This window comes from Bubalus kerabau, chromosome 6, assembly GCF_029407905.1.
Source record: "Bubalus kerabau isolate K-KA32 ecotype Philippines breed swamp buffalo chromosome 6, PCC_UOA_SB_1v2, whole genome shotgun sequence".
Taxonomy (NCBI): domain Eukaryota; kingdom Metazoa; phylum Chordata; class Mammalia; order Artiodactyla; family Bovidae; genus Bubalus; species Bubalus kerabau.
Genome location: NC_073629.1, coordinates 44,798,621 through 44,820,843, shown reverse-complemented (window position 1 = coordinate 44,820,843; position 22,223 = coordinate 44,798,621). Strand labels below are relative to the sequence as shown.

At 40.0% G+C, this 22,223-nt stretch overlaps 1 protein-coding gene across 2 annotated transcripts in view; it reads left to right on the top strand.

Moving 5' to 3' along the window:
• Positions 1–8,281: 8,281 nt before the first annotated feature.
• The window catches only part of PLPPR4 (phospholipid phosphatase related 4), a 53,177-nt gene continuing 39,235 nt past the window's right edge, over positions 8,282–22,223 (top strand). The window contains exon 1 of one of the 2 annotated variants that reach the window (XM_055586895.1): positions 8,282–8,374. In XM_055586895.1, coding sequence (XP_055442870.1) covers positions 8,297–8,374 — 78 coding nt within the window. In that variant the 5' untranslated portion in view covers positions 8,282–8,296. The remainder of the gene's footprint in view (positions 8,375–22,223) is intronic. The other variant, XM_055586894.1, reaches the window with a different exon arrangement.

Below are 22,223 nucleotides of genomic sequence, written 5' to 3'. Positions count from 1 at the left end.
AAACAACAGATGTTCAATTTACCAAGTCTACTCCAGTTTTTTTTTTTTTTTTAAACTTTACAAAATTGTATTAGTTTTGCCAAATATCAAAATGAATCCGCCACAGGTCGAGACAGCAAAAGAGACACTGATGTATAGAACAGTCTTATGGGGAACACATGTATACTCCAGTTTTTAGGTGAGGAAACTTGAGTCCCTGAGGTAAAAATGTTCTTCTCGACAGCCTCACTGTTTGTCAGTGATGAGGCCAGGACCAGAAAATCCCTTTACCATCTTCCAGGATCTTCCTCATTTCAGTACTTTTCCTCCTTTACAATCTGGATGTTCAGTTCTTTTAAACCTCTGTCTCTTAGAAATATGAAATAAAATCTTACAGTGTCTCCTCAAAATACCGTGAAGTGAGCTGATTTCTGGGAAATACATTACTAAATGAAATACACCTTTTTATAACCTTAAAGATAAATGTCAGACAAATATTCTGAGGATGAATCGTTGCCAGGAAGCTGAAGAAGGGTTTGTATTTGGCTGTGGGCAACCAAAAAGGATATGTAGAAGAGCTGCTTCTTTCTTATCTCTGGAATCTGACAGTGTTAATGATGATGTCAAATGCATTTTCAGGCATATTTTTCCAAGTTATTTGTGCTGGGAAGTACACTGTCTTATGAAATGTCAGAGTGCAGCTTTTTCAGTGGGAGCCATTTTTCATTTGAACGCACTGAAACAGGATTTTCATGGAAAATATTCAAGTTTTGTAAGGCACCTTAAATTATTTCTAATGCCACTGTAATTATGAGGACCTGCAGCTGGCATACCTGAAGCGATATTCAACATATGAGTTCTGTCCTTGACCTAAAGGTGGATTTACATGGTTTGAAAGTGTGATGGAGCATATTTTTCAGTTCAGGGCCATCCTGTAGTAACCTCAATACTATAAGCAGGCTTGAATGGCAGCTCCTCCTAAGGTCTTCCTTGGCCATCATACTGAAGTTTCTCATAGTAATTATAACTGCATTCTAATGTTTCTTCAGTAGTGTATAGCACAAGACCTAATTATATGTTTTCTAAGACAGGCAGTATGTGTAGCCCTTAAGATCACAGAACTGAAGCAATCCACTGAGTTCAAAATCTCAGCTTCACTAATTATAGTAATTATACTCATTGCACTTACATAACCATAACTAACCTCTCCAACTCTCAGTTTCTTTTACTGAAAAAATGTGGGAGAGTGGTGCCCATTCTTAAGGATGTGGTGAGAATTAAATGAGGTAACATGTGCCAAGCACTTTCAACAGTCCCTCATCTGTGGTGAGCATCATGTAAGTGTTTTCTTATTGCTGTGATTAAAGTGTTATCTGTGTCTCTCTCCTCTCCACCTGCGTTAGATTGTGAGCTCTGTGAGGGCAGGAACCATATCTCTTCTCTCCAGTAGATATTCAGAAGGAAAAATACCTCTCACACAGTTGAGGGTCAATCAATATTTGTAGGTTGAATGGATGAATGTATGAATGGATGAGCCAATTTGATCATCTACCAATTGCATTTGCACACGTTTGAGCTAGAGAATGGTGCTGTCAGTGGTACCAAATACTTTTCTCACTTTACAAGTTAGTAAACTGAAGCTTAGAGTTATTAAATGACTTTCTCAAGAGCATATTTCAAATGTAACAAATCCTGGGCTTGAACTCAGTTCTTCTGACTCCAAATCTCTTTCTCCTCTGATTCAACCTTTTATTTATTTATTTTTCATCTCTGAATCTTGTCTTCAAGACCTTTCTAAAAAATAGGGGGAAAATTGCCCTGCTTTTTGCTTTGTTTGAGCATCAAAAGTTAAAGTAGGTAAAATGCATTAAACTGTTACCCTAATATAGGCATTATTACTCTGTTTAGTATTTAAGGGATTGCATGAGTAGCTTGATTGCTTAGTGAAATGATTTTACATAGGGAAGAGTATTGTAAAAGAAGGAGGAGAGAAAGAAAGAGAAACTGGGTAAGAGAGTGATAAAGAATTTGCAATAGGAATTGGCTTTGAATTCTGAAGTATTTCTTGATCCCTGGCCATGTGATCAGGTCAAGTTGGTCAAATAACCTAGAGAGGAAAGGTGAGTGCCTTTCTGATGTCTCAATATATTTCCTAAATTATTGAGGTGCAGTCAGAATGTATCTCTGGTATTTTGACATGTATTTTCAGCTCATGACCAATGACATTAGGGAGCTATAGTTTTAGCCTTATGTTTTATTTACCTTTATATATAAATGCTGAGTTTCCAGGATGATAAATTCAGGAAAGTTCTAACTTACTTTTCAGTATCTACCAAGAATTGTCAATTCTGTCTAGATATTGAGAAAGTTGAAGAAAGAATACTCACACACCCAAAGTAGCTTAGGTAGTAGTGAGAAACACATCTGGTCAATAACATGATAATTAATAATGGAATGAATTAACAATTATTGAACATTTAATAGGTGGGAGAAGCTGCTACATGATTTTATGTGCATCACTTAACCGACTCATCCATGTTTTTGAACAAATATTTACTGAAGATCAATTATTTTCCAGAAACAGTCCCACTAGCTAGACACTTAATGATTAAAAAAAAAAAGTGCTCAATCTTATAGAGCTTACATTCTAGCAGGAGAGAAGGCAATGAAAAAGCTGGCCAATCAATACTTCATAAGCTATCAGATAATTATAAGTTCTATGAATAAAAAATAATATGTAAGAATAAAGAATAATGGAGGCCTGGGATGATTAACTGGAGAAGGGAATGGCAACCCACCCCAGTATTCTTGCCTGGAAAACCCCATGGACAGAAGAGCCTAGCAGGCTACCATCCCTGGGGTTGCAAAGAGTCCAAATCCCTGAGATAGTACAAAGCTAGATTGGGATTGCCAAACCACTAAGGCACAAAGCATTACGAACGAGGTCCATGAGTCAGGCAGGGTACCTGGGCTTTGAAGAAGAGGTGGGGAGTTTGGATTTTCTCCTGAATGTGATGGAATGCTCTTGCAGGGTTTGGGAAGAATGACAAAATTAGATTTGCTTGTCAAAAGATCTTCTGGTTGCTGCATAGGGACTTGTTTGTAGGTTATAAGGGTAGCAAGGGAAGAAGCTGGTAGAACACTTGGAAGCTATGGTGCCAGTCCATGAAGTAGACAGTGGTACCTGTGAAGGATGGAGGTTGGAGGGAAGTAGTCAAGTTTGGAAGAAGGCAGAATTCTCTTCTGATTAATTTCATTCTCTGACTAAAAGTCAACTCCAGCTTTTTGGTGGCTCAGACGGTAAAGCATCTGTCTACAATGCGGGAGATCTGGGTTCTATCCCTGGGTTGGGAAGATCCCCTGGAGAAAGAATGGCAATCCACTCCAGTACTATTGCCTGGAAAATGCCATGGACAGAGGAGCCCGGTAGGCTACAGTCCATGGGGTCGCAAAGAGTTGGATATGACTGAGCGACTTCACTTTCCTTTCCTTTCCAGCTTCTTTGGCATTAGTGGTTGGGGCATAGACTAGGATTACTCTGATATTGAATGGTTTGCCTTGGAGCAAACAGAGACCATTCGGCAAAAGTAGGAAGTCAAGAGATACCTATAATAATAGGCAAGTTTGGCCTTGGAGTACAAAATGAAGCAAAGCAAAGGCTAACAGAGCTTTGCCAAGAGAATGCACTGGTAATAGCAAACGTGCTCTTCCAACAACACAAGAGATGGCTTTACACATGGACATCACCAGATGGTCAATACCCAAATCAGATTGATTATATTCTTTGCACCCGAAGAAGGAGAAGCTCTATACAGTCAGCAAAAACAAGACCGGGAGCTGATTATGACTCAGATAATGAATTGCTTATTGCCAAATTCAGACTTAAATTGAAGAAAGTAGGGGAAATCACTAGGCAATTCAGATATGACCTAAATCAAATCCCTTATGGTTGTACAGTGGAAGTGACAAATAGATTCAAGGGATTCGATCTGATAGAAAGAGTGCCTGAAGAATGATGGACTGAGACTCATGATATAGTACAGGAGGCAGTAATCAAAATCATATCCAAGAAAAAGAAAGGCAAAAAGAAAAAATGGCCATCTGAGGAGGCCTGACAAATAGCTTAGAAAAGAATTGAAGCAAAAGGCAAAGGAAAAAAGGAAAGACATACCCATCTGAATGCAGAGATCCAAAGAATAGTAAGGAGAGATAAGAAAGCATTCCTAAGTGAACAGTGCAAAGAAATAGAGAAAAACAATAGGATGGGAAAGACTAGAAACCTCTTCAAGAAAATTAAAGATACTAAGGGAACATTTCATGCAAAGATGGGCACAATAAAGGACAGAAATGGTATGGACCTAAGAGAAGCAGAAGATATTAAGAAGAGGTGGCAAGAATACACAGAAAAACTATACAAAAAAGATCTTCATGATCCAGATAACCATGATGGTGTGATCACTCACCTAGAGCTAGACATCTTGGAGTATAAAGTCAAGTGGGCCTTAGGAAGCATCACTATGAACAAAGCTAGTGGGTGTGATGGAATTCCACCATCTTAAAAGATGATGCTGTTAAAGTGCTGCATTCAATATGCCAGCAAACTTGGAAAACTCCGCAGTGGCCACAGGACTGGAAAAGGTCAGTTTTCATTCTAATCCCAAAGAAGGGCAGGGCCAAAGAATGTTCAAACTGTAGCACGATTGTAGTCACTTCACATGCTATCAAAGTAATGCTCAAAATTCTCCAAGAGAGACTATAACAGTATGTAAACCGAGAACTTCCAGATGTTCAAGTTGGATTTAGAAAAGACAGAGGAATCAGAGATCAAATTGCCAACATCTGTTGGATCATAGAAAAAGCAAGAGAATTCCAGGAAAACATCTACTTTTGCTTCATTGACTACGCTAAAGCCTTTGATTGTGTGGATCACAACAAACTGTGGGAAATTCTTCAAGTGATGGGAATACCAGACCACCTCACCTGCCTCCTGAGAAATCTGGATGCAGGTCTAAAAGCAACAGCTAGAACTGGATATGGCAAAACAGACTGGTTCAAAATTGGGAAAGTAGAACATCAAGGCTGTATATTGTCAACCTGTTTGTTTAACTTATATGCATAGTACATCATGTGAAATGCCTGGCTAGATGAAGCATAACCTGGAATCAAGATTGAGAGGGGAAATATCAATAACTCAGATATGCAGATGACACCACCCTAATGGCAGAGAGCGGAGAGGAACTAAAGAACCTGTTGATGAAAGTGAAAGAGGAGAGTGAAAAAGCTGGTTTAAAACTCAACATTCAGAAAACTAAGATCATGGCATCCTGTCCCATCACTTCAAGGCAAATAGATGGGAAAACAATGGAAACAGTGAGAGACTTTATTTTCTTGGGTTCGAAAATCACTGCAGATGGTGGTGACTGCAGCCATGAAATTAAAAGTCGCTTGCTCCTTGGAAGAAAAGCCATGACAAAACTTGATTGTGTATTAAAAAACAGAGACACTCCTTTGCCAACAAAGATCCATCTAGTCAAAGCTATGTGTTTCCAGTAGTTACATATATATGTGAGAGATGGACCATAAAGAAGGCTAAACACTGAAGAATTGATGCTTTTGAACTATGGATTTGGAGAAGACTCTTGTGAGTCCCTTAGACTGCAAGTCCAGGGAACAAACCAGTCAATCCTAAAGGAAATCAGTCCTGAATATTCATTGGAAGGACTGATACTGAAGCTGAAACTCCAATACTTGGGCCACCTGATGTAAAGAACTGACTTATTGGAAAAGACCCTGATGCTGGGAAAGATTGAAGGTGGGAGGAGGAGGCGACAACAGAGGATGAGATGGATGGCATCACTGACTCAATGGACATGAGTTTGAGCACGGTCCAGGAGATGGTGAAGGACAGGGAAGCCTGGCATGCTGCAGTCCATGGGGTCACAGAGAGTCAGACACGACTGAGCAACTGAACAACAAAGAACTGAATGAAAACAAGTTAAAGTCATTAGCTGAAAATGTCAAGGTTTGAAGAGACTAAAAGAGGTGTGAGTTTGTCTTCAGAGAATAAGAAAGTGAACAGACTAAGATTATGTGAGAAGTAGTAGGGACTATTTGAAGTTTGTAGTCCTGAGTCTGATGTGGCACAAAACCACATAGTTGTGAGTTCTTCTCCATTCACCTTCTGGTAAAGGCAGAGAATTGGATTTAACTGAGCTGGGGTTTTGCCAGGTGAGTGTGGTGAACAAGAAGTAGGAACTGAGAGATTATACTGTTGAATTCTGGAACCTAAACCAGTAGAAGGTAACAGTATGAGATGGTAGTGGCAGTGGTAGATCAGAAATATGGACATTGGTAGATCAGACTGTCCTGATGCTGCCGAAGATCGACTGGATTTTGTGATGGACTGAGTATTTGTGGCTCCTCAAAATTCATATATTGAAACCCTAACCCCCAAGATGACAGTATTTGGAAGTGAGATCTTTGAGGGGCAATCAGATTTAGATGAGGTCATGAGGATGGTTTTTCTAGCAGTCATGTATGGATATGAGAGTTGGACCATAAAGAAGGCTGAGCACTAAAGAATTGATGCTTTAGAACTGTGGTGTTGGAGAAGACTCTTGAGAGTCCCTTGGACTGTAAGGAGATCAAACCAGTCAATCCTAAAGGAAATCAACCCTTAATATTCATTGGAAGGACTGATGTTGAAGCTGAAGCTCCGATCCTTAGGCCATCTGATGCAAAGAGCTGACTCATTTGAAAAGACCCTGATGCTGGGAAAGACTGAGGCAGGAAGAGAAGGGGGTGACAGAGGATGAGATGATTGGATGGCATCACTGACTCAATGGACATGAGTTTGAGCAAGCTCCAGGAGGATGGTGGACAGGGAAGCTTGGTGTGCTGCATCCATGGGGTCACAGAGAGTCTGACACAACTGAACAACTGAAAAATAACGACAAATGAGGGAGGTGCCCTCATGATGGGATTAGTGCCCTCATAAGAAGACACCAGAAAAGTAGCTCTCTTTTTCCTCTATGTAAGCATACAGCCAAGAAGAGAATCCTCACCACAGCCTGATCTTGCTGGCAGCCTGAACTGGCACTTCTAGCTTTCAGAATGGTGAGAAACTAATGTCTGTTGTTTAAACTACCCAGACTATGTGTTTGCTTGTTTTATAGAAGCCCAAACTAAGACAGGCTAGCAATTGAAGTGAGTTGAAAAGTGCGGTGGGAATTGGCTCTCAGATGCTTAATGTGGAGACTTTGAAATGACCAGGGCCATGTAATCCTGGAAGTGGGTTATCTTACTTAACATAACACAGTATTTTATATTTTTGAGTTTTTTATCCTCTATATCATTTGACACCTCTGGGTTGTCAAAATAATCATAAAGTTGAGACAAGCCAAGAACACCACCAACAAAGTGAAGGACTTCATTTAGATTTTTAATGGCTGAGAAGTGCCTCCTTTTACGGTTATGACTGTATTACTGACGTGGTTCCGGGGATGCGATGATGAGGTAAGAGCATGATATCGTGGCTTTGGGGCTATATGAGGATGCCCACACATCCGCCTCCACCAACGCCTCACCATTTCCAGACAGGCAATAGTGAAAGTTTATCAGCAGGTTAAGTCGGTGTCCTAGGGAGCCAGGGAGTCTCCTAGGCAGAGAATCCTCAGTCGGGGAAGTCATTCCTGGATGGCAGCCAGCTCTCAGTGACTTCCCACCACGGCCTACTTTTCAGTATGGGATCTAAGTTTTAATTTCGCGCAGGTGGAGGTCGGTTTTCGCGCTGCGGGTCAGTGCGCAAGAGCTGAGCTTCCGCTCTCCAGCAATCCTGAAGTTAAGAGTTCCTAGAGGGATCCAGGAGGCTTCCCGGGGGGCCGTGGGTGCCTGGTCTCCTCAGCCTCGCTGCTGCAGCATCCAGGGGTGCGTCCCCCTTTGCCGATTCTTGACGTCAAGCCCCGACCGCCACGAAGCCTCTCCAGGGCTGTGGAGAGAGGAGGGAGGGTGGCGGGGAGGGGAAGCCATTGCAGCAACAGCTTGGAGGAAGGAGCTGGACGTCTCCGCCGAGAAAAACTGGGGGTGGCAGCCAGAGTAGGGGAGGCGGAGGACCTGCTCGCTCTGGGAGCCGCTGGGTTGCTGCAAAAAGGGGCGGGGAGAGGCGGGGGCGCTGCCTGCACCGCGCTGGCTCCAGCGGTGCCCGCGGGGAATGTGACATCAGCGGCGCCGGGCGCTTGCGGCTGGAGGAGGCATCTCGCCTTGGCTGCGCTGTGCACACCTCACCCCGGGGAGGACGCATCCCGGGCAGGCGGCAGGGATGTCGGCGAAAGAGAGGCCAAAGGGCAAAGTGATCAAGGACAGCGTGACCCTCCTGCCCTGCTTTTATTTCGTGGAGGTGAGTTGGCCCAGCGCCTTGGCATAATGCAGATCCTCCGGCGGCTCCGGAGCCAGTTCGGGTCCCGGAAGGTGTTGGAGGCGCAGAGACCGTGCTGGGTGCGCGCTGCTGCCCCCAAATGCCCCCACGCTCCCCTTTCCCCCCTAGGTTTCTCGGGATCTCCCCGGAGTGTGCCTGTGAGTGCCCGCCAGCCAGGCTGGTTGCCAGTAGCGTTGCCACTGCTAGGTGGCCTGCAGACGGGGAGGTACCTGTTTGAGTGAGTGTGGGGCTAGTTCCCTGGCCCTCCTGGACTGCCTGTGTGCACAGCGTCGTCCCTGGCCCGGAAGGGCCATGATGCTGATATTTTGGGATTTGTGTCCTCAATCTACAAATACCTGTCTAGAACTCTGTGAGCTTTCTAAGGGAGTTCAAATACACACAGTCATGCCCTGGGTGTTTGAGGGCTGGGGATATTTATATAGGATTAGGAATATCAATTGCTTTATTACACAAAAACAAAAACAAAAAGCCCCTCCCCTATTAAAATTACTATGGTGTTCACATCTGCTTCTAAAATTGGGTCCACATCTCTAGGTATCAATCTATTGGCTTTTTTCCATGGTTAACAAAAATTATATGCATATATACATGTATATGTATACATATGTATAATATTTTTAAAATAAATGACATCATCTGATTTTACATGGTTTGTACATGTGCATTTATTCTGCGCTGAGCAGTATCACAGATAAGCAGTTAACATGCAGATATAATCATAATGAGCGTCTAAGTTACCAAAATGCGGTATTTAAGGGAGGAACAATTTATGGGAGGGTTATAAAGATTGACAGGTCCGGTGATTCCATGCACTGTGGTCCATTGCATTAGGAAGACATTTTTAAGCAAGAGGTTTATTAAATCATAGGTAGAGGAGAGATGTGTTGGATATGTTTAGTGAAATCATATTGTTTTTAAGCATAAAACTATATTCTGTGTAATTAGAGCCTGGATTGCAGAGAGAAGTATAAGACCATTGCTGAATTATAAATATCCTTCCTTGGCTGTCTTTTCAGCCAAATATGGAGGTTTAGCACTTACAAGTACAGATAGTAGATTCTGTATCTGATGATTGTGAGGCTTATCTGTGTTGAGGTATAGTCACTGTTTTGAAACTTGGGAGAAGTGACATTGTCAGATTGTTTTTATAGATAACAGTATACCTGCAAGTTTCCCTTAGGTCTTGCAAATTAAAAAAAAAAAAAAATGGTTTCAGGGTTAAAAAAGATGTACGTGATTTGCATAAGTCTCAGAGAAATGATAGGCGATTCCTTCATCCGTGACCCATAGAAAAGAAGGGAAAAAACTGACCTGTTTATTTAAAGTAATTAATTGATTCATTTATTTTTGTCCTTTCTCTTTTCACAAGGGATTTTGAGGCCATGGTTTAGATAATTTTGTTGAAAGCTTATGAAGAGTTTTCCAGAGGAAAAAAATGTGGGCACAGAAGATTCCATGATGAACAGGGTAAAGGGATAGAGAGATGAGATCCCTGCCTTCAAGTTAAATCCTGTCAGGCCACTTGTCGCATTGCTAATCCGCTGTGGTTTTGTGCAAAAGCATGTTCATTCCCTTCTGGATCTATTACGTCTGTCCAGGAGAAATCAGTTAATTGCTGACTTCTGCCTCTTAGGACAGAGTGCACCTGAAGTCAGCTAGAATCTGACCACATTTAGATTGTAGCTTATGGCTTCGAGGAAAACACTTTCATGAAAGAGGATGCAAACCAGAGAATTAAGGATGCACCTTAAAAGAATCTATGTGTGCGCTTTTGACGTGCCTTTAATAGGAGTATATTATCTTTTAATTTAAAATTTTAAAAGTAAAAATGCCTCAAAATTCATTTGAAATATGTTCTCTAGGAACAAACATCTCACAAATGTTTGTTCTTTTCCATGAGTGGAAACAGCCCAAAATCATTACCTTCACTTTGACCCATTCAGATACCCTCTATGGATTCACTAGTAGGGCAAGCTATAGAACAATTGCTTGAAAACAATTCATGGAGTCTGCATGTGCACTTATGACATTATGTCTTGAGAGTAACAGATTTCAAAGGAAGAGCCACAAAACTGGATTGCAGATGATCTCTCCGAAATTTATATTCATGATGAACCACTAAAGAGCCTTTCAAAAATGGGAGGAAACATTAGTACACCGATTATTTAAAGAGTTGACAGAATGCACTACTATACTGCTTTGGAATAGCTCATTTTGTAGGCAGTGAGAATGAGCTTTGTATCTCTTCAGGAGGATGAACAAATATAGCATGAGTTAACATGTCAGTAAAATGCTCTAGAGTAATGGCACTTTGCCTTCCAGCATTGTTTCCCCAGACCTTAGTAATTAAAATGGAAGAATGAAACATGAGTGAGTCTTTCACCACATATCAACCCAAAGCACATATTTTCAAGTCTTTTCTGTTACGTCAGACAATAATGTAAGGAACAAAAAGGTTAAAAAGACCAGAATTTGAGGAGAAAAATGGGACCTAAGAATTAAGTTAGGTTCCTCCCATATCCCATACAAAAATAAATTCCAGACGGACCAATAATTAAAATTTTAAGAAATGGTTAAGAGCTAAACAGTAATAACAGCATAACCATATATTTTTTAGATTTTACAGTGTGAAGTACCTTTCTTAACATATAACTAAAGTCAGAAATAATATAGGAAAAGACTAACACATTTTCCTACCATCCCAAATAAATTTTCTCTATAACAGAAGATACTCTAAAGAAATTTTAGACAAAAAGTCTCTGGGTCTCAAGTCAGTGATATCATGGACAATTTAAACTTTGCCTTTCTTCTTGGAGTTCAGGCTGTTTTAAGTTGCTATTCATGATAGGCATTAAATATGAAGAAACTAGGTCTTCCCTGGTAGCTCAGCTGGTAAAGAATCCACCTGCAATGCAGGAGACCCAGGTTCGATTCCTGGGTCAGGAAAATCCCCTGGAGAAGGGAAAGGCTACACACTCCAGTATTCTCAGGCTTCCCTGGTGGCTCAGATGGTAAAGAATCTGCCTGAAATGTAGGAGACCTGGGTTTGATTCCTAGGCTGGAAAGATACCCTGGAGGAGGGTATGACAACCCACTCCAGTATTTTTGCCTGGAGAATCCCCATGGACAGAGGAGCCTGGTGGGCTACTGTCCATGGGGTCACAAAGAGTCGGACATGACTGAGCCATTAAGCACAGCATAGCACATGAAGAAACTAACTAGGAAAGTGAAGAACAACATTCATTCCAACCAGAGGGGGCTGAAATCAGGTTAAACTGAATTATGGCCAGAAAACCTGGTCTGATAGGTTGACCTGGTTCATATACCACCTGTTCTACATACTACTTGGATAATTCTGGTCAAGGTACTTCTCTCATCCTCAATTTCTACATATGTGATAAAAATTATATGATATGATATAAATATATTTATTCATATGTAATAGAAATTATAATATCCATGTATCTTGGAAAATATTATGCAGTTAAAGCATGAAATATAGCAGCTATCATACCTGAGCTAGAATATGCACTAAGGATGTATCAGGAGTTTTTGCATGGTGTCAGGGTATAGAAATTATATCCTATATGTAGGCTGAGGTACTCAGTCACTAAAATCAAGTAATCATGTCTCAGGTGATGTCCAAACTCAATGGTAAACAAATGGTAAATTAATGGATAGAATTAATTTTTTTCTTACATTTTTGCTTTATGCTGCCAATTGTTTATGCTGTTAAAGGGGTTTATGGTTGACAGTAATTAAATATATCAATATTACATGTTAATTTGAAAAACACAAATAATTTCCAACATGGTACCTCACTTTATGAGCATGTTTGACAATTCCATTTTGCACTGTTTAATTTGGGAAGAGAAAAGTTATGAAAGGAATTTTAAAACAAGCATACCCTAGGCCTTATCAGGTTAAACCGAAAAGCAGGTGAAAAGGAACATTCCACTGAAGAAAAGGTTTCTCTTGCCTTTAAAGTTCCAAAGCCCTCTCCAAGTGATGGTTGTATCACTTACAGTGCAGTTGCAGCCGGCAGCACACCTCAAATTAATAAAAGGTGTTGTAGCCTAAGAACCCAATATTATCCATGAGAAGGCTGGTTCTGTGCCTAATACATTTCCTTTATGCAAAGCTTAACAATGGTTCCACCTGTGCTCAGACTCACAATTTTGTTCTCATTAGTCATCCTTTTCCAAGATGTGAGTTCACATTGACTCAGTATCTACTATAAACAAATGACAAATTAACCTTGAAACCAAAAGTTGCAAGTTCTTAATAAATAAATGGGGAAAAGATTCTCTAGCCTTTGAATGTGAAATAACTACCTGAAGCCAGTTCAAAATATTTTAAACATGACAGGCTTGAAATCATATAGAAAATTTTCACTAATTGCATATTGTACTTAATGATATGTTTCAGGATTTTGTTAATGCAGGTTAGTTACTATAGTTTAAATCAATATCTAGACATTGTGTTCAGGAGTAAAAGCCATCATTTCTCTATTACTGTCCTAACTGAAGAAGTTCAAAAGGCCTTTGTTTAAGCAAGCAAAGATACTCTGGTTAGTTCAGTCTGAACATCATGCCCGGACATTATTGTGTCTTGACAGAACCTTAATATGTTTTTGTTTTTCCTCACTGGAAAGTGTCCACTGTATCTTAATTTTAGCAAACATTAATTCATAAGATTTCTGTTTAGCTCAAGATCTATGTGAAAATTTTATAACTCACATGATCTTCCTGGGAAATCTAGCTGATTTCCTTTTACATAAATTTTAGCATCAGCAGGAAGTACAAAATGACAACATTTCTGCATCACACGTACCAAAATAATAGTTGTAGGGTTTTTCCCTTTTCAGCATGGCATAGGTGGTCCACTCAAAGAAGAAGTCCAAACCCTACCAAGAGAGACAAGCTGACAAATCTTTCTTCCTGTTTTAAAGTTACAGTGCAGAGTCCTTTGGTGAAAAACAAAAAGGAAATAGAGACAATAATAGAGTCCTGGGTTTTAGAGACACTTAATGAGGACATTTCCACAAATACTGAAACCAGGTCTTGAACATAGAACCAACTATTGGAATTCTATACTATTCCTAGGTTGCTCCACTGTCTTACTGTGTCTCCATGGTCAAGTCACTCATAGTAATCCCTGTCCTAGTAGGGAAAAAAATGGGTGCCTTCTACCAACCTTAAAGGGATGTTAATAATAGTGATAATAGCAATAAGGAATAGTCGATTTCAAGCCTCCTTTATATTACAGACTCTATGCATACATTATCTTTAATCCTGAGAACTACTTTAAATGGTATTATTATTTGTATTAAGGTAGTATCAAGAAGGGGCTTCCCTGGTAGCTCAGCTGGTAAAGAATCTGCCTGCAATGCAGGAAACCCCAGTTCGATTCCTGGATCAGGAAGATTCCCTGGAGAAGGGATAGGCTACCCATTCCAGTCTTTATGGGCTTCCCTGGTGGCTCAGACAGTAAAGAATCTGCCTGCAATCCAGGGACCTGGGTTTGATCCCTCGGTTGGGAAGATCCCCTGGAGGAGGGCATGACAACCCACTCCAGTATTCTTGCCTGGAGAATCTCCATGGATAGAGGAGCCTGGCAGGCTACAGTCTGTGGGGTCACAGAGGGTTGGACACGACTGAGCGATGAAGCACAGCACAGCACACCATCAAGAAGGCATTATTATCCATATTTTTTAAATCAATACGTTGTAACTCAAAGAGCTAAATGTCTTTCTGGGGACACAGCAGTTTAGTGAAGAGCCACGATTTGGGTGCTTGTCCATCTCCCTCTTGCATTACCATTACCCCCAGTCTACCTCACAATGACTCGAATAATGCTAACCTTAACGAGGGAGTGGGTTGGGGAGACCTCTCCCGTGACTTGGCTAGCTTTGTGGTTTTGGAAGTCATGTGTGTGGATGATGTCTTGTGGGGGTTCTATTCTGTGGAACAGAGTTTTCTCTTCATTTAGCTACTGAACTTGGCTTTGATAGTGCTATCTTCTGCTGAGAGCAACTGCTTTAATTCTAACACAGATGTGTAGAGGGCACAGGGGCTGTCTATCCAAAAAGATGCTTCCTTTGGGAAAGCACAGGTGGTACCCTTGAAACTCCTGTGAAGGAAGAGTGAACATGGAGCTTTGGGTAGACTGAGAGGGCAGAGTCGGAATTAAAAAAATTTAGAAAAATAGATTGTGTATGTCTATGAGAATGATAGAGCACAGAGGAAAGAATTCCTAATAGAATCGAAATGGAGGGAGGTTAGACCAAGGAGGATTAGGAGAAAAAGCATGCGTGAAAGGCATGTGAAGGCAATGGACATCGAATCTGTGAGCAAGCCATGGGGATTCCTTTAGGGATTTGAGTTGTCTAAATTGGCTTGTTAAATAAAAAGCATTAAGGGTATAATTTTTAGTGTTTACTTTGGGAATGTGTTACAGATATTATCACAAAGATTTCTTCCCTGCACGTGTATACGTTCTCATGCAACATATTAACAACAGAATGTGGGGAAATGTCTTATTGCTGAATTAGGTCTAATAAAGTCATGTACTCCCAGAACACTTGGTTTGATTCCCCTATCACAAATGAGAAAACTGTAGCTTGAAAAGGTTAACTGAGTTACCTAAAAACACACTATGGTTAATATCAGACAAGAATACAGCCTGTCTCCCCACTGCTGTTCTAGTGCTCCTCTCTAATTATACTATTTCTAGAATTCCTTACACTACAGGGTTTCCCTCTGGATTATAACACAATATAGGTCATTATAATTCTACACATGAACAAATTGTGTTCACTTTTTTGAACTTTATATCTAAATACCTTTACATATTTCATATCACATTGCATTAGCAAGTTAAAGCAATTATGAATGGATCTTCTGCTTTTCCAAATTGTTAGGCTTGTTGAAAAGCATATTTACAGCTAAAAATCATAAAATTATAAGTGATACTTTTCTTTCTCGTTGCCTAATTGTCTACTTATCATTTCGCAATGACTTCTCTGGACATGATGAAGTCTCTGACAGACAGGAAAGGAAAGTGGAAACATTGAAAGGAGTGAGGATATAATTTAAAATATCAGTGACAAAATAACTGAGTTTTGTTTACAGTTTGTTGTTTTTTAGTCTTTAAGACATGTCTGACTCTTTGCAACCCCATGAACTGTAGCCCATCAGGCTCCTCTGTCCATGGGATTTCCCAGGCAAGAATACCAGAGTGGGTTACCATTTTCTTCTCCAGGGGATCTTCCTGACCCAGGAATTGAACCCAGGTCTCCTGCATTGGCAGGCAGATTCCTTATTGCTGAGCCACCAGGGAAGCCCAGTTTGATAAAACCGTTTACATTATAGTTTAATGTTACTTTTTCACATACATTATTTCATGTGATCCTTTTAATACAACAGAGGAGTAGATATTAAGTGTGTTTTACAAATTAAGTAACTGAGACTCATGTAGGTACAAGAATTTGTCTAAAGCCCTAGTAGTGCTATTTTCCCCTGTTGACCACAAGAAGAAAAATGGTTGTATTTATTGTAAAATGTCTAATAAGAAACATCTCAGCTTTCTTTAGTTTCTTCTAGAATTAATTAATTGAGACATGTACTTCCACGTAACTATGGAATAGAGTCATTTCCTTACAGTGAGCTGGGTTTTGGAATGTGAAAGCCAAGGTTGTTATTGTTTGGTTGCTAAGTTGTGTCTGACTCTTTTGCGACTTGACGGTCTGTGATCCCTCAGGTTCCTCTGTCTATGGGATTTCCCAGACAAGAATACAGGAATGAGTTGTCTTTTCTTTGGACAAAATTGATGTAAATGTGTTTTTCCAGTCTTTAATTAGGCGCTGAATCAATCACCTCTTAGGTCCATCACTGGGTCTTTGTTTTGTTTTGTTTTAGTTATTGGACTGTGTTTGCTTTACAATGTTGTGTTAGTTTCCTCTGTAAAGCAAAATGAATTCTATATATATACATATATCACCTCTCTTTTGGATTTCCTTTCCATTTAGGTCACCATAGAGCTTGAGTAGAGTTTCCTTTGCTATATAGTCGGTTGTTTGGTTGTTTTTAAATCACAAACATTTACCTAAATCATCATAGGGATGATAATTGCTTTCTTATTTTTTATCATAAGATGGTTTCTATTCAATTCATTTCAGTTTAGTTGCTCAGTCGTGGCTGACTCTTTGCAACCCCATGGACTGCAGCAAGCCAGGCTTCCCAGTCCATCACCAACTCCCGGAACATACTCAAATTCATTTCCATTGAGTAGTGATGCCAACCAACCATCTCATCCTCTATCACCCCCTTCTCCTCCCACCTTCAATCTTTCCCAGCATCAGGGTCTTTTCAAATGAGTCAGTTCTTCTCATCAAGGGTCCAAAGTATTTGAGCTTCACCTTCAACATGAGTCCTTCCAATAAATATTCAGGACTGATTTCCTTTAAGATTGACTGGTTTGGTCCCTGGACTTGCAGTCCAAGGAACTCTCAAGAGTCTTCTCCAACACCATAGTTCAAAAGCATCAATTCTTCGGTGCTCAGCTTTCTTTATAGTCCAACTCCCTCATCCAAACACAGCTTTGACTAGACAGACCTTTGTTGGCAAAGTAATGTCTCTGCTTTTTAATGTCTAGGTCTGTCATAGCTTTTCTTCCAAAGAGCAAGCATCTTTTAAGTTCATGGCTGCAGTCACCATCTGCAGTGACTTTGGAGCCCAAGAAAATAAAGTCTCTCACTGTTTCATTGTTTCCCCATCTATTTGCCTTGCAGTGATGGGACAGATGCCATGATCTTCGTTTTCTGAATGTTGAGCTTTAAGCCAACTTTTTCACTTTCCTCTTTCACTTTTATCAAGAGGCTCTTTAGTTCTTCTTCGCTTTCTTCCGTAAGGATGGTGTCATCTGCATATCTGTGGTTATTGATATTTCTCCCAGCAATCTTGATTCCAACTTGTGCTTCATCTGGCCTGGCATTTTGCATGATGTACTCTGCATGTAAGTTAAACAGCCTTGATGTTCTCCTTTCCATTTGTAACCAGTCTGTTGTTCCATGTCCAGTTCTAACTGTTGCTTCCTGACCTGCATACAGATTTCTCAGGAGGCAGGTAAGGTTGTCTGGTATTCCTACCTCTTTAAGTTTTCCACAGTTTGTTGTGATCCACAGTCAAAGGCTTTGACATAGTCAATAAAGCAGATGTTTTTTCTGGCCCTCTCTTGCTTTTTTGATGATCCAGTGGATGTTGGCAATTTGATCTCTGGTTCCTCTGCCTTTTCTAAATCCAGCTTGAACATCTGGAAGTTCTCTGTTCACGTACTCTGAAAGCCTGCCTCGGAGAATTTTGAGCATTACTTTGCTAGCATGTGAGATGAGTGCAATTGTGTGGTAGTCAGAGCATTCTTTGGCATTGCCTTTCTTTGGGATTGGAATGAAAACTAACCTTTTCCACTTCTGTGGCCACTGCTGAATTTTCCAAGTTTGCTGACATATTGAATGCAGCACTTTCACAGCATCATGTTTTAGGATTTGAAATAGCTCAACTGGAATTCCATCACCTCCACTAGCTTTGTTCATAAGCGATGCTTCCTAAAGCCCACATGACTTCACATTTCAGGATGGCTGGCTCTAGGTGAATGATCACACCATCGCGGTTATCTGGGTCATGAAGATCTTCTTTGTATAGTTTGTCTGTATATTCTGCCACCTCATCTTAATAACTTCTGCTTCTGCTAGGTCCATACCATTTCTGTCCTTTATTGTGCCCATCCTGCATGAAAGAGTCCCTTGGTATCTCTAACTTTCTTCAAGAGATGTCTAATCTTTCCCATTCTATTGTTTTCCTCTGTTTTTTTTTTTTGCTTTGATCACTGAGAAAGGCTTTCTTATCTCTCCTTGCTAGTATTTGGAACTCTGCATTCAGATGGATATATCTTTCCTTTTCTCCTCTGCCTTCACTTCTCTTCTTTTCACAGCTATTAAGGCCTCCTCAGACAACCACTTTGCCTTTTTGCGTTTCTTTTTCTTGGGGATGGTCTTGATCACTGCTTCCTGTACAATGTCACGAACCTCCATCCATAGTTCTTCAGGCACTCTGTCTATCAGAAATAATCCCTTGAATCTATTTGTCACTTCCACTGTATAATTGTAAGGGATATGATTTAGGTCATACCTGTATGGTCTAGTGGTTTTCCCTGCTTTCTTCAATTTAAGTCTGAATTTGGCAATAAGGAGTTCATGATCTGAGCCACAGTCAGCTCCCAGTCTTATTTTTGCTGTGTAGAGGTTCTCCATCTTTGGCTGCAAAGAATATAATCAATCTGATTTTGGTACTGACCATCTGATGATGTCCATGTGTAGAGTCTTCTCTTGTGTTGTTGGAAGAGGGTGTTTACAATGACAAGTGCGTTCTCTTGGCAAAACTCTGTTAGCCTTTGCCCTGCTTCATTTTGTACTCCAAGGCCAAATTTGCTTGTTACTCCAGGTATCTCTTGACTTCCTACTTTTGCATTCCAGTCCCCTATAATTAAAAGGACATCTTTTTTGGGTGTTAGTTCTAGAAGGTCTTGTAGGTCTTCATAGAACTGTTCAACTTCAGCTTCTTCACCATTACCGGTTCTGGACATAGACTTGGCTTACTGAGATATTGAATGGTTTGCCTTGGAAACAAACAGAGATCATTCTGTCATTTTGGAGATTGTATCCAAGTACTGCATTTCAGACTCTTTTTTTACTATGATGGCTACTCCATTTCTTCTAAGGGATTCTTGACCACAGCAGTAGATATAATGGTCATCTGAGTTAAATTCACCCATTCCAGTCCATTTTAGTTCACTGATTCCTAAAATGTCGATATTCACTCTTGCCATCTCCTGTTTGACCACTTCCAATTTGCCTTGATTCATGGATCTAACATTCCAGGTTCCTATGCAATATTGCTGTTTATACCATCAGAATATGTTTCCATCACCAGTCACATCCATAACTGGATTTTGTTTTTGCTTTGGCTCCATCTCTTCATTCTTTCTGGAGTGATTTCTCCACTTATCTCCTGTAGTATACTGGGCACCTACTGACCTGGGGAGTTCATCTTTCACTGTCCTATCTTTTTGCCTTTTCATGCTGTTCATGGAGTTCTCAAGACAAGAATACTGAAGTGGTTTGCCATTCCCTTCTCCAGTGGACCTTGTTTTGTCAGAACTCTCCACCAAGACCTGTCCATCTTGGGTGACCCTACACTTCATAGCTCATCGTTTCATTGAGTTAGACAAGGCTGTGGTCCATGTGATCAGTTTGGTTAGTTTTCTGTGATTGTGGTTTTCATCTGTCTGTCCTCTGATGAATAAGGATAAGAGGCTTATGGAAGCTTCCTGGGTGGGGCTGTGTTCCCTCCCTGTTGTTTGACCTGAGGCCAAACTATGGTGGAGTTAATGAAGATAATGGCTACCTCCTTGAAAAGGTCCCATGGAGGCATGTCACACTCAGTACCCCTGACCCTGTAGCAGGCCACTGTTGACCCACACCTCCACCAGAGACTCATGGACAATCACGGGCAAGTCTGGGTCAATCTCTTGTGGGATCACTGCTTCTTTTTCCTGAGTCCTGGTGCTCCCAAGTTTCTGTTTATGCCCTCCAAGAGTCTGTTTCCCAGTCCTGTATAAGTTCTGGCAGCTCTATGGTGGGTTTAATGGCGACCTCCTCCAAGAAGGCTTATACCATACCCAGGTCTGCTGCACCCAGAGTCCCTGCCCCTGTGGCAGGCCACTGCTGACCTTCTCAGGAGACACTCAAACACAGTTCTGGCTCAGTCTCTGTGGGGTCTCTTGGTCCTTGTGCTCATAAGCATTGTTTGAGCCCTCTGAGCATCTCTGGTGGGTAAGGGGTTTGATTCTAAACTCGATTTTGCCCCTCCTATCGTCTTTCTGGGGCTATTCCTTTGCCCTTGGACGTGGAGTATTTTTTTTTTTTTTTTTGATGGGATCTAACATTCTCCATTTGAGGGTTGTTCAGCAGCGAGTTGTAGTTTTGGAGTTCTCGCAGAAGATGAGCGCAGTCCCTTCTACTCTGCCATCTTATGCCACAAAAAAACTGAATGCCAACAAGGAACCCTTCCTGCTCTCACCTCCCAGGGACACCTTGGGCTTGGTTTTGAAATCAAGATGGCTTCTGTACATTCTGCTAAAACTGACATTAGGCCACTTAGGTACAAATTAAAGAGAAGTAGAAATAAAGGCAATAAAAACCAATGTATTTTCAGGAAAAGGTGAACAAGTTATCAGTACATTTAGTGGACAGTTGTTTGTGAGTAATAACCATGGAAATATGTATGGATGTATTGTCTACAATTTAATGTCCTCACCAAAGCCTGTGCTATAGGACTGCTTTGATGGTAAAATCATCATTTAATTAAGTTCTATTCATGCCTCAGAAACTGGGCCTTCATGAATGGTCTAAAAGAGACCAATCTTATATTAAATATACTCCAAAATGGGTGCCAAAGTAAAATAGCAGAGTGTATTCTGTTTGTACTTTTATGAAAATTCATTTATTCATTTAATAAATACTTATTGATTATTATATGCCTTTTGGTTAAATTAATGGAAATAATATGGAATCATTACTGGCATACCTTCTAATCTGTGGTAGAATTTCAGTAAAGTTCTATTGAATGGATGGAGTAAAATAAGACTAATAGTTATGAACATAATTGTTTTTCTTAACTTTTTTTCTCAGCCAGGGGAGACATTTATATATGAAAAACAAGTTGTGATGAAGATTAAGATTGAATCAATCTCTAAGATATATCAGTCCTCATTCTTAATTACGTTTATGCTCATTTATGATCTGGAGCATACCTATGAATTATTTGAGATTTGCAACTTCAAAGAGAGGCATATTTAAACAAAGAACTTGTAGTTTTAATTTTCATAGAAAATTATTTGATATAAAGTGCACATGCCAGCAAAGACGTTTTACTATTGTTGCTATTGTAGAATAAATTATTAGATTTGTTAGTAATAAAATGTGTTTCTTTGTGAGATATATTTTATCCCATATTAGATTTTATTTCTTTTATATATTTTGTTCATAATTTGACTTTTTGGTGCATCTCACAATGAAACACATAACAACCATACTTCATTTAATCATACCTTTAGGATGTTGGAAAAAGTTATTAATGTCCCACATTAACAGCCCCCCTTCAATATCTTATTCATCAATCTCTTTTATAGATATATTTAAGTAAATAAGTTCTTAAGCAGCCTTGGAAAGATTTTAATCTTGAAGGTGGGCCTATAATGTGCATTTAAATATGATCTAAGAGTCAGATATGACTTAGCAACTGAGCAACAGCAACAATTATATAGGAGACAAGGTTGAAAAGACAGTGGCTAATGATATATTGCTGAATTATCATCTCCCAGAGTAGATTAGATCCCTTCTCTGGATAATGTATGGATTGAATGAAATATATCAGGCACATGGTAAACACTCAATAACCATTTGCCAGATAAACTAATTAGTTATTACATAATATAAAACATAAGCTTTTATAGTCCTTAAATGGTTTATTTGCAACAGTGTGGATGTACCTAGACATTATCATTTTAAGTGAAGTAAGTAACAAAAGAAAGATAAATACCATATGACATCACTCATTTGTGGAGTCTAATAAAATGTACAAATAAACTAATTTACAAAACAGAAATAGATTCATAGACTTAGACAACAAACTTATGGTTACCAAAGGGTTTAGCTGAGTGAAGGGAGATAAACTAGGAGTTTGGGATTATT